The sequence below is a fragment of the Enhydra lutris genome, unplaced genomic scaffold (genome assembly GCF_002288905.1).
Source record: "Enhydra lutris kenyoni isolate GAN:26980312 unplaced genomic scaffold, ASM228890v2 scaffoldscaffold1, whole genome shotgun sequence".
Taxonomy (NCBI): Eukaryota; Metazoa; Chordata; class Mammalia; order Carnivora; family Mustelidae; genus Enhydra; species Enhydra lutris.
In genome coordinates, this window is record NW_019154085.1 from 19,303,768 (window position 1) to 19,316,112 (window position 12,345).

Here is a 12,345-nt window from a genome sequence, read left to right on the forward strand (position 1 = left end):
CGATATCGGGGCTCACTATTTTGCAGGCCTCCTCCATTTTGTTTCTGAAACATGGAAAGGAGTTTTATGCTCTTCATTTCTTATTAATGTGATTTAACCAAAACATTTCCTGTTGACATATTTCAAGATATAAGCACTGGCATAAGCACTATGTTGTCCACCTGAAACTAATATAACATTGTATGTCAACTGTACTTTAATTAAAAAACAAAACAAAACCTGCATATAGTCATATTTTCTATTGCTAAGATTAACTTTTTATTTACCCCCACACCTCAATTTCTGGAACTGTATGTGGCCCATGTCTGTTGAATGAATGAATGATTGGATGAAAATAATATTGCAAGAAATAAATTGGTATTATTCTATTACTAGATTCCCTTACCGAGGGATGCATTTACTCATTTCACTTATGTTTCGGCTTTTAGGCAGTATAATGAATTTTAGAAAACCTCTCAAGTAGTTCTTACATTTAGAGGAGTCCATGAAAAACTTAGTTTTTCCAGGAACTTAGCTAGAAATTAAGAATACAGACCTATCCCTAGGTAGGATATCCCAGCCTATCCTGAAATGACACTTAGACCAATTTCTGTCCCAAAGCAAGGTCAGTAAATAGAAACTATTAATTCAATGCACAGTCTATACATTAACACTCTCTTCAGAAGTTTAGCTGGAAATGAACACATGATGAGAACAATGTTAACCATAAAGGGAGCTACAAAAAGGGACAAGAACTTTCCAGACCAAAGTATAGCAACAAAGACTGGGAGAAATGAACAGCTTTAAAAAAAAAAAAAAAGAGAGAGAGACAGCACAGCTATGGCCTATGAAGTTCAGGAAGGTCTATCAAAAGATCTGTATCTTCTGAAATTCAAAATGATTTTATTCTTCTGAAACACATCAAAGACCAACATGTGACTTCTATGATGAGATACCAGGAATAAATCAAAAAGCAAATTTATATCCTATAAAATCAAACAGCCTACTTATATAAAGTGATCAAATCTCTCTGAATTTTAGAACGTGAAATAGTTCAAAACCCAAACTATAGAACATTCTTTTTCCATAGTCATATTACTACTTCGGTATGTATTCAGATTCCCAATGTACATTTATTTTTATTCAAAATCATTTCCTAGACCAAAACATTCAGACTGCAAAAAAGGGTAAAAGCAAATTCATCCAATGATAAACATCAGAATCAGGAAAAAGATGCCTGTCTCTTGTCTTCTTAGTCAAGTGATGTTTCTACTGGTTTAAAATATCTTCCCCAAAGGAAAAAGGTATTGCTTATTAAATGAGGTTTAAATGAAGGGACCACATTAATCTAATTTTCTCTAATCTTCTATAGACATTCAAAGAACCACAGAATGAGAGATAAAAGGGACCACATAGAGCAAGACTGTTCCCTCTAAAATATCTCAGACAGATGGAAGTGTTGGAAGGAAATTCAAAGACCTCTGAGTTCAACTATCTGCTATAATTACTCATTTGTCTGGCCTCCAATTTTCAATTTCTGTGAAGGCAAATAATGGGATTATTCTGTGACCAAGGATCAAGCACAGTACTTAGAGCATAGTAGGGCTTCCACAAACAGAACAGCCAAATCAGTAAATCTTTCTTTTGCAGATGAGAAGACTGTAGCTTAGGTTAAGTGTCTTGCCTTGAGGTCACAATTCCAGTTCTATGGCCATCAAATCTTAAATAAGGGAAATCCATTCCAATATGGACATATCTGTTCCCTTGGTCTGGTAGAGTTACCCAGAGTAAGTCTATTTTCTCTTCTCAGTGGCAGCCTTCAAGAACATAGGGACAACCACCTGTGTCCTTCCTATTCCAGGTTACACGTGCATGGCATGGTTCACTAACCTACACATGTTAATAGATGTAGCTGTTTGTTCTTCAAGAGCAGCTGCTGTCAATGAAACTTCCACATGTGATCTGGCCAGCACAGAACACAATGAGGATATAACCTCTTCTTTCTGGACTTGTTTCGTGAATGCTTTTGAAGCAAACACAGAAGCATAGATTCTGGTCTCCCATTGCTTCATTTGTACATTCACATGAGCTGCTATTAGATCAAGCGTCCTGTGACTTCTATCTTTGTAGTTTGTTTTCCGAATATAAGCATGGGACTACCTATTTATCCCTACTAAAGTCACATCTTGTTTGGCCCATTCCTCTAGCTTGCATTTCAGAATCTGGATTCTGTCATTTAACATATTAGTTGTCTAACCTAGTTTCGTGCGAGTTGTAAATCTGATTATGTATGCCTATGTTATCTTTATCCAGGTAATTATTGTCGTATGTAGACAAATAATAAAAGGAGCTACTCCTTATATGCACTTACTATGTGCCAGGCACCGTTCCAAGCCCTTTTACCTCATTTTATTCTCACTACAAACTGATGAGGTGGATGTGATTGTTTTCTCACATCTGAGGTTAAAAAATGGAGATGCAGAAAGGTTAAATAAGTACACAGGGTCATACAGTGAGTAGCAAATCTGGAAACCCAGTCTGATTCCAGAGTCCTTGATCTTAACCGTTAACCACTAAGTGAGGCTCATTCTCATTATTATCATGCACCTTTACCAACAAACAATGCTCTAGGCTGATCGGGATCCATTAGTCAGCAATCCTTGCATAAAGTTGCCGATCATTCCCAAAATGACTGAAACATAATCTCGGAAAACTCATGCTTCTCTGTATTAAGGATTTTGCCAAATGCTCTTCTTTTTTAAAAATTTTTTAACAGAACCAGCCTTTTAATTCTTTTTACTCAAAAAAGCTTCATTTCATAAATTGAGCTTTCTACTCTGTTCTGTGCCTTCAACGATTCCACAATTTTCTGCTCCCCAATAAGGAAAGCATGCTTGATCCTGTCATGAACACACTTAGCACACATGAAACCACCATAAGCCCTGCTGATGTGTTTTTTTCATTTTAGAAAACCTCATAAGAACTGTAGCTCTCACAGCACGAACTTCTCAAAGTCAGCCTGGGCACATACCACAGGTGGAATTTGGTGCTTTCCCAACCTTCTTTGTATAAAGCTAAACGATTCTATTACCAGGGGTTTGGGACAGCCTTGTCGGGTTTGAGGCTGGTTTTAGACATGGCAAATTCTGGACCATTGTGAATACTTATGGATGCAGTCCCCAGAAGAGGAGGGGGAAAAAAAAAAGCCCAGATAATGTTCTGAACATTAAGTGTCATATGGCATGGACCTGACCTGTCTAGTAACCCCTCATTTTCCTTTGTGCATCCACAACCAGACCATAAAATGCAGGGGGTCCAGACCGTATCTATGCTTCCTTTGTATCTCCCACAGCACCAACTACACAATGAGTACGCAACAGAAATTCAAGTTTTATCTTTGATAGACGGGTAGTAAAAGCCAAGGAGATTTCCCTGAGTTTAATTCTATAGGAAATCTCAGGATGAAGTTTGGAATGGAGAAGTGGGAAGACACAGTACTTTAGCTCTTTAGCTTTCAAATTCTCCACAACAGGGATTCTCTAGCATAAGCAGAAAGGGGATGTACTGGTCTCCAAGCCAGTGGCCACGACAGCCTAGCCCCTTACCTCCCAGTCCCATTCTCCTACTCACTCTCTTCAAGTTCCCATATCCTCTTGGAGGGAATTCTGTAAATCTTCCAAGAGCACAGCCCGCATAAATTATCCCTAACTGCACATCCCGAGATGCCTGGCAGAGCATGTGTGTGGCACACATGAGGGGCTTAATAAAGGCTTGTAGATATGAACCCTCCACCAAAACTCCACTTAAAGATTTTACTATCAACAACCCCTCCATGGTCATATTCAAGGTTGGGGAAATAAAACTTTGCCTGTCAGGACACACACACACACACACACACACACACACACACACACACGCAAGATTTCTCCTCTGGGAGACAACAACCCAATACACTAAGAAACAAAATGACAGACAATGCAAGGTAAGAAAGCAACAACAACTAAAATATTCTCTCTTATTCAAGCTGTTTATATGTTTTGAGGGGAATATCTAAGTTTTTCTTTATTGTCTTATTCTCCTCCAATTGGCTATCTGCTTATTCTTAACTCAAATAAATCTTCACCTTACTATCATTCCTAGCAAGTGAAAGACAAATTTGAAAATAGTACTAAAGATAGGAATTGAAGATGTCAAGGAAAGTCAATCTTTTTATTTCTGTCTCTCTTTTCCTTAGCAGATACTGTACTTTGGCTACTAGAGGATCCCCTAATTTTTCACATGAGAATCAAAACAGATTTTGACTACGCTAGAAGTCACACCCCCACCCCCCAACCCCAGAGCATAACATACGACTTCTCTTCTTGGCACTTAAAAACCTACATATCTTTCTTTACCTACACTCATATGCATAATCAGCTCCCAAATTCAATTTCTCCTCTTCTTAAGAATTGCTATTCTGTATTATTTACTTTAAGGCCAGTAAGTAATTATGCCTAACCCAGAAATATTTACTTCCAGAATGGCAACTATTTAATAAATAATTAACCACTCCATACTTTCTATCAGGAATGCTTGCATTACCAGGGTAAAGGTATCCCTTATGTCTAAGCGATGTCATAAAATAGGCCTTTGCCAGAAAGACACCTTCATTTATCATGCGAAATGCCATGCGGTATTAACAAGGTCGATTCTGTTTGTTTAATATATTTTGCTTTCAGAGGGGCTTGAAATGATTTGTTTTTGCAGCTGTAATGGAGTTAAATTAGGGATTTAGCTTCTGCTTAGCTAGTTGAGCATCTATAACCAATGGCTATTAATGATCTGCCGCTAGTCATCTTCCCACGGACTTTCAGTATCCTGGGGGTACTGAGTTACACCACCAGCAGCCAGAGTTTACCCTTGAATAACCAAACCTGGCTTCTCAGAAACTGAGGGGAGATGAAATCTTTCAAATTGTTATTTCTTACTCCACAACCACCCTCACCCCAACATGTAAATGTTATTAGTGCACAGATTTTTAAAAAGTTGGGTAAGCAATTTAACTGAAATATCTTAGTTCATAGACTAGTTTCAGACATCCATCCTCACAAAATGAGAAACAACAAAAAACTTTTGTGATCCCAACGTGCCAATAATCAGCCCCTTTCCCCTTTTCTCTCTTCAAACACCACTGTTTTGTCTTAAGTAGAGCAGGGGGAGAGGAAGTTTGCTCCCAAGATAAACTTGTCAAACGCCTGCACTAGGATTCTAATTCCTCTCTACCTGTTTTTATCAGCTGGGAGCAGCCACTGAAAAGCTCTGAGGGAAAAAAAAGCAAGGGGAGAGAGGGGGAGAAGGGGAGAAAAAGGGTGGGGGCAAAGAAAAACTGGAGTGCAATTCAAACAAAAATGAAATCACGCGCATGCACACACACAGACACACACACACAGACACATACACACACTCAGACACACAAAGAGAGGGGAAAAAATGCTCCCCCCTACCTCAGGTCCTAACAACATACTTCTTTATCAGAGGTTCATTGTCAATCAATTAGCCGAGGCAGCAGGGGTCTGTGAGGTGGGGGTACCCAGGGAAACAATGGGCAGCCCTGTTGTATTACTATTTAATCACTTTTGCTAAATAAATAGAGCAGCCCCGAGGTGCTGTCATGTCAAGGGAATTTATAACAAAAAAAAAAAAAAAAAAAAAAAAAAACTTCATTTCTCCTTGGTCATTCCTTTTTTTCCCTTCAGGACAAGAGAGGGTTATTACTGTAGCCTTAAGTTCCATCTTTGTATTTCTTGCCTTTGATTCCCACTCGGACCCTGCCACTTTCTGGCACTAATTTGTCAGGCTGAACAAAGGGAGGATTTGTACCTCCCGTAAGGTCTCAATTAGGAGTGGCTTCTGCTGTATTATGTGCCATTCAGGGAGGACACAATGCCGGTAATTACAGGAATTTGCACTAAATGGCTGAAGAATTCACAGCAAAACTCCCCCGCACCCCTCCTTGGGCTTATTCCTCCCAAGGACTTGGGGGGAAAAGGAAAGCAAAATCTCTTAATGCCAGAGAGATGTAATTACCAACAGCAGTCCCAAGAGGTTAAACAGCAGCCAAAGGAGTAAAACCATAAACCTGACAGTGTGAGAATAGTAGAGGGGATCCCCTCGGCTCACTATGTTTCTTGCTCTCTCTTCTGTTAGCGTTATTCAACTTCAGTCCATAATCAGGAGCACCGTCCCACAGTGGCCATCCGATATCACTCCCAGATTACAAAGCAGGAACAGAAAGAACGCTTTAAACGGTGAGCTTTGCAGCTCCCTCAGCACCTAAACGAGGCCCTGAGCCCTTTGATTATAGTACTCAATTGGTAGGTTTTTCGATTGCCAGGAAATTACAGGAAAAACAGCTGTATGTACTTGTGCCAAGAGAACCATGCATCTATCTACTGAAAGGAAATAGGTATGACACATGTCTAATTCCGGAAGAAAACAGGACTGCTGCCCTGTGATATAATTTATACAGCATTTTGTGAGCAACTTAATTTAGAACAACTTACAGGTATATACTTCATAAATATTTTAATAAGCTGCATAATCATTTGTTTTAGTATTAATTTTTAATTCCACAGGTGCCCCATTGCCAAACCAAATTTTGAATCCCAACCAGTAACTTCACTAGAGAATCGGACCTCATTTTCTTCCACAGAGGTGTTCCTGAAAAGCTGTACTAAAGCAGCACCAAATTAATTGTTCTGAAATACCACTTGCATGCATCATAAGCTCTCTCTGCTCAGGAACCTTCTGTGAGGGGCACCTGGGTGGCTCAGTCGGTTAAGCCTCAGCCTTTCGCTCAGGTCATGATCCAGTGGTCCTAGGATGGATGCCCCCCCACATTGGGCTCTCTGCTCAGCAGGGAGACGGCTTCCCACCCCCACCTCCCCACCCTTGCTCCCCTATCCCCGCCTACTTGTGATCTCTGTCAAATAAAATTTAAAAAAAAAGGAACCTTCTGTGACTTCAGGATCACATGTTCAGTTGAACCCTATCAAACTCCTTTTGTGGGTTAAAAATGACTAAATAGCTGCTATTTCATATAGTTGTATTGCCACCACCTAACTCTGTCACAGTGGCCATCTGACTCCTGACGTGCTGGTGTGATAAATGTCAGGCTCCCTGAGTAGACTGTAGGTTCCATGAGGGCAGGGACCACGTCTGCTTTCTTGTAGCAGAGACTTCTCCAGATGCACCTGGGTTTTTGGCACATGGGCAGAAACTCAGCCCGTGATAAACAGGAGAAGGAAGGAAAGAACTTCATTTCCAATGGCACGTTTTCAGGAAGAAGGAATGCAAGTGCAAAGGCCCTGGAGGCAAGAATGACCAAGGTAGGTTCCAGAACAACAAGATGACCACTGTGGCTGTGGCTTCCTAGCATAAGGCAGCCATGGAGCTGAGAGGAAGCCATGGAACAAACCACACATCATCAAATACAACTATAAAAAGTTCAAGCACATGTTAATAAATACACAGTTATATATAAGCATGTATTTTCAAAACCATAACCTCAGGCATTTTGGGATGGTCGTGGTCCATTTTCTCTGCAGGGGCTCCTTAAGTTTCCAAAAAGGGTATCAAAAATTCTTCACCTACAGAAAGAATTTGGTGAAAGAAGGCCAACTGCACTATAATGTAGATTTAAAAGCCAACATTCGTAGCTCGCCCAGATAGCAACCGAATAACATCATAATAAAGTGCTGCTCAGGGCAATCTTCCACTTCTAAAGTTTTTTCCTCAAATATATTTAAAGGGAATAAATAAATCCCCCCAAAAAATATTTAAAGGGGGAGGGACTAAGTGGACATAAAAACTTACATTCTAAAGACACTCACTACAACTGTGAAATACTCTGAATTAGTTTCTCCTTAAAATAGCAGATAATGCCAAGTTCAAATAAAAACAATTTAGTTAGCATTTTGATGTTTTTAGAAGGTAAACATACTATGCAACTAGATTTTTCACCAAATGGGTATTTTTGTAAGGATGAAAAGTTAGGGGACTCAAATACTAAATGCATACAACAGCTGGTTTAGATTAACTGTGCCTGTGAGAGATCAATTTTTAAAGTCCCATCTGCTCTAATAATCTTTAATATAACGAACAAGCTCTCAAGTAATTTTTAAAAACATTCAGAGGTTTGCCTAACAAGTTTTAGCCTTTTTCTTTTGAGACTCTGCCCCCTACAGGAGATGAAGTATTCCTACCTGGGGTAGGAAACCAGTATTCATGCTGCAATTAAGGAAAATGAAAAGCAACCATGTGTAGCACGAAGCAACCGAATGTAGCCTTTTCCAATGGAAGGGGTACTAAAATGAAGTTTAAAAATCTCTACTTTGGAATCCACCATACTACACAAATTAGGACTGACTTCTCCCCACCCCAGATTAGAAAACTACCCGCGCCTTACAGAACTCCAAAACAGAGCATGAAGGTAAGAGCTGAGCAGAGCAAATGAGTTTTAGATTTCCTTTCTCCTGCCTCCTGGGTTCCCTACTACCACCCAGGTAGCAGGCCAAACTGAATGAGGACACTTAGACAGCAAAGGGAGATACCCTACCACATGGAACCCACAGCAGCGGCCAAAAAGTTCTATCCCTGCCCATTATGTAATCCTTCCCTCTTTTTCTCGATTTAGTTTCCTTCTCCCTGCCTCTTCTACTCACCTTTGTCTTCCTCCTGTTTTCATTTCTCCAACTGCTAGTATGGGACGGACCTGCTGAATGGTACCTCTACTTGGATTTCTCCTTCCACTGAGTGCTAGAAACGCTGCTAATGCAGTCCAGAATGTGCGCAGTGCACACTCCATCAGGAAGCAAACTTACGAGAGCAAGGTGAATTAGGGGTCAACTATGTGACAATCCTTGTGTAATCCCTGAGACTTTTCTTCCTCCTTTTACTAGACAGTTTCCCAATTCAGCTATTCCAGTCTCTGCTTTGAAAACTAAGCAGAGCTATTTATTCTCCTTGACTCCAATAACACAACAGATTTGTTGACCCTATCAGCAATCCAAACCCACAGAAGTGTATCATAATTCCAGAATCTTCACAGAGTCAGCATCAATAAATTATTGTTGGATGACTGAACTTTGAAATATATGCACTGATATAAGACACTAAAGGGGAGCCTGGGTGGTTCAGGGGGTTATGCCTCTGCCTTCGGCCCAGGTCATGATCTCAGGGTCCTGGGATCAAGCCCCATATCAGGCTCCCTGCCCAATGGGGAGTTTGCTTCTCCCTCTCCCTCTGCCTCTCTCCCCACCCATGCTCTCTCTTGCTTTCTCAAATAAATAAATAAAGTATTTTTTAAAAAGAACACTAAAATGTCAATAATTTCTAAAAGCTGTGGTAAAGCTAGTATTCCCTTATTTCGAAACATTTTGTGAAAGTAGCTGGCTGACTTATCACAAGGTCATTCACGCCTGCAGATACATGCATATCACCTAGGAAGGCTTCCTTACCAGCTCAGAGTTGTTGGTCTCCCCTACCCAACTCTGCAACTTTCTGCTTCATAGTAACTGTGGCCCTCCAGAGAAAGCACGGATGATCCACTTAATTGCCTCTTTAGGTATATTATTTGTCAATAGAAAAGGCAATCATCCCAAATAACCTAAACTGAAATTTTCATCGTGCCACCACTATTTGGGTGAGACAAGCAAAAACTGAAAATTTGGTCTTGGCTGGTGGTGAGCTTCCTCTTCTTTTTTAAAATAACATAATTAAATCTGATACACTTGAATTAAAATCTTCCAAATCAGGTTTCCAATTAAATTACCTTCGTGGCAAATTTACCTTACGGATACACTTCTTGTCCAAACTGTGGGGTTTAGTGAAAGCAAAATAATTTCATTTAGTTTATAGTAGACATATAGATTTGGTTTAGTGAGGGTTTTATTGTCTAGTTTACTGGTTGGGGGAAAAATGAAAGGAATGGGAAGTAGGGGAGAGAAGCGATAATAGGGTTTTAAGAAATAACAGATGACTGGCCTTGAACTCTACTTTGTGCCTCACCCTTCCACAGCAGTTCTAGAAGCCCTGGCTTCCCCAGGATGAGGTACAAGCCTACCGTGACTCAGAGGTCATCTACTGAATCATCATCTACCCTGCTGTTAGCCACCTCCAGATTTTCTGTCAAGGCTGACTCTAGATTCTACCTTAAGAGGATTTGACAAGGTCATGATCAATGACAGTCACCATGAACATTTTTCTTCCCTAAGGAGTGTCAGCAGACAGCTTTGGGCCTGGATATCTCCTTTGAGACAATTTGTGACCTGTGACCTTTATTTAAGAAGACAGAGGAAACGGAATCACGGCAGACACAAGAAGCCTAAATGCTAGGCTGATTATGCTTCAGCGAAGTCATTTTGACTCAGTGGGGTATATCTTATCTGCTCCTACTTACGTCACCACATGGCATAAAGATAGATATTTTGATGTAGCGAACTCCTTGAAGCTTTTTAAACAAGAGACCCACTGAGGGCTGTGACTGGCCCACTGAGGGGATTTCTAAAGTGAATTCCAATGGTGAGATTCAGGATTGTTCTTTAATAAGCTTTAGACTAAACCTTTGCTTCATACCTGCACATTTGAAACTCTGAGCAGTGAGTCCTCGCTCCAAAGACAAAGTTGTAAGAATGCTGAGGAAGCTGGTGGTCACAGACTGACGTTTGTTCTTCCTGAGTTCATGCCCACCCATCTGATCCTTGGGTTTGCTTCTCAGGGTGACTTGCAGGTTTTGCTCTGAACTCCTCGCCACATTGGCTGCTGTTTTCAGAGCCTCCATCCACTCCTCGGCCCTCTGCCGGGTCTCTGCGCGGAGGCGGAGCACATCTTGGGGGAAGATGACTTGAAAGCAAGAGTCACAGTCGTCCAGGTTGTCCACCTGGACAGCCAGACACACGTCCACATGGTAGCTTAGCAGGGGGTCCTCATCTAGCTTGCCAGGCTGGAAAGCCATAAGGTAGGCTCTGCTCAGTACAAAAGTAAATGCCTTCCAGTTGTTCTGGACAGTGAGCCTGTACAGCGTCCCTGACTTGATGATGTTTTCGTATTGTTTGGGGCTATCCAAGACAGGGGATCGTGCGAGCAGCTCACTGGATTTCTTCTGTAAACAGTGATTCTGTGTACAGTCAACGTGATGACCAAGTCCCGGTGAGTTGGCCAGCTCATCCTGCCGCCCTACGTAACCAGGCACGGTGGCGTGCACGACTTCCCAAAGCTTCTGCCCCCAGTCCAAAGCCTCCCACGGTGATTCTGCCTTTAACTGCAGCTGAGTGTTGTCATACAGAACGGTATCCACCAGCCTGGCCTCGAGGTTGCCCAAAACAGATATGCTCTGGAAGTGTGAAAGCTGGTAGGTAGCACAGAGGGCTTGATTGCCGCTGCTGTCAAGGCTGTAGAAGTACAAGTTGTAGGGGGAGAGTTCTGCGTAACAGCTTTGCCAGTAACTGTCATGGTCCTTCCTAATCTCCAGGTACCCCTTCTTCAGAATGTTTGGGAATGCCTGCTTGTGTTCTAGAAAGGGAAAAAAAACAAAGAAGCAATGTGTATTAATTTATGAATATGAATGAACTCGATGAGATGAAAAGGCAGGTGCAAGAAACTAAAAAGAGATAGGAGAAGGACATGTTTCTGTTTCAAAGCAAACACAGTAGAAGCAGTACAATTTCAAGATAGTACAACTGACAAGCTGTAATTGGGGGGAAATTTCAGGTCTGAAAAACTTCACAAAGGTGGAAATTTGAGATTTAATTCAAATGTTACAATGAGTGTAAGATTAAGTACAGAGGGGGGTTGGTTTGAAATACCAGTGTGACATGCAGAGGTCTGTGTGGAAAACAGAAATACAGGAATAACTAGGATTATCCCCCATGGGCCCATGAAATAACTGTACTTCCCCAGGATTCCATGTTTTCTAGGAAACATTCTACAGAGCACCAAATACATAAGAAAGAACATTTCCTCCTGTCACTTGACCTAACCCCTTGCTAATATTCCCATCTTTCTTTGGGTTAGGAAAGCCAGGAAGGGTCAATGGAAAGGACAGAGTGACAGAGCAAGAAGTGCACCGCTGATAAACTCCTGTTTCTCAGACACCCCATTAGTCCTCAAGGCCAGTTCATGAGCCTTCTGTCTCAGTCTGCCCAGGCTTGACTCAACCGATTCGCTTTAGATCTCTGCTTACATAGCAGTTCTCTCTCACCTCTGAGCCTGGATGGGCTTACACGGTTCCTGCTGCTTACAGTGTTCCTTCCCACTGCTTCCCCCAGCTACCACACACTTACCCTTCATCACTTAGCCATCCTCTCAGGAACAGAGTCTGTCCTGACT

The 12,345-nt window shown here is 41.4% G+C and overlaps 1 protein-coding gene across 1 annotated transcript in view; it reads right to left on the reverse strand.

The window, feature by feature from the left end:
* The window catches only part of LOC111145434 (pleckstrin homology domain containing M3), a 156,474-nt gene that overhangs the window by 128,530 nt on the left and 15,599 nt on the right, over positions 1–12,345 (reverse strand). Inside the window, exon 2 of the mRNA XM_022500327.1 lies at positions 10,594–11,529. Coding sequence (XP_022356035.1) covers positions 10,594–11,529 — 936 coding nt within the window. The remainder of the gene's footprint in view (positions 1–10,593; positions 11,530–12,345) is intronic.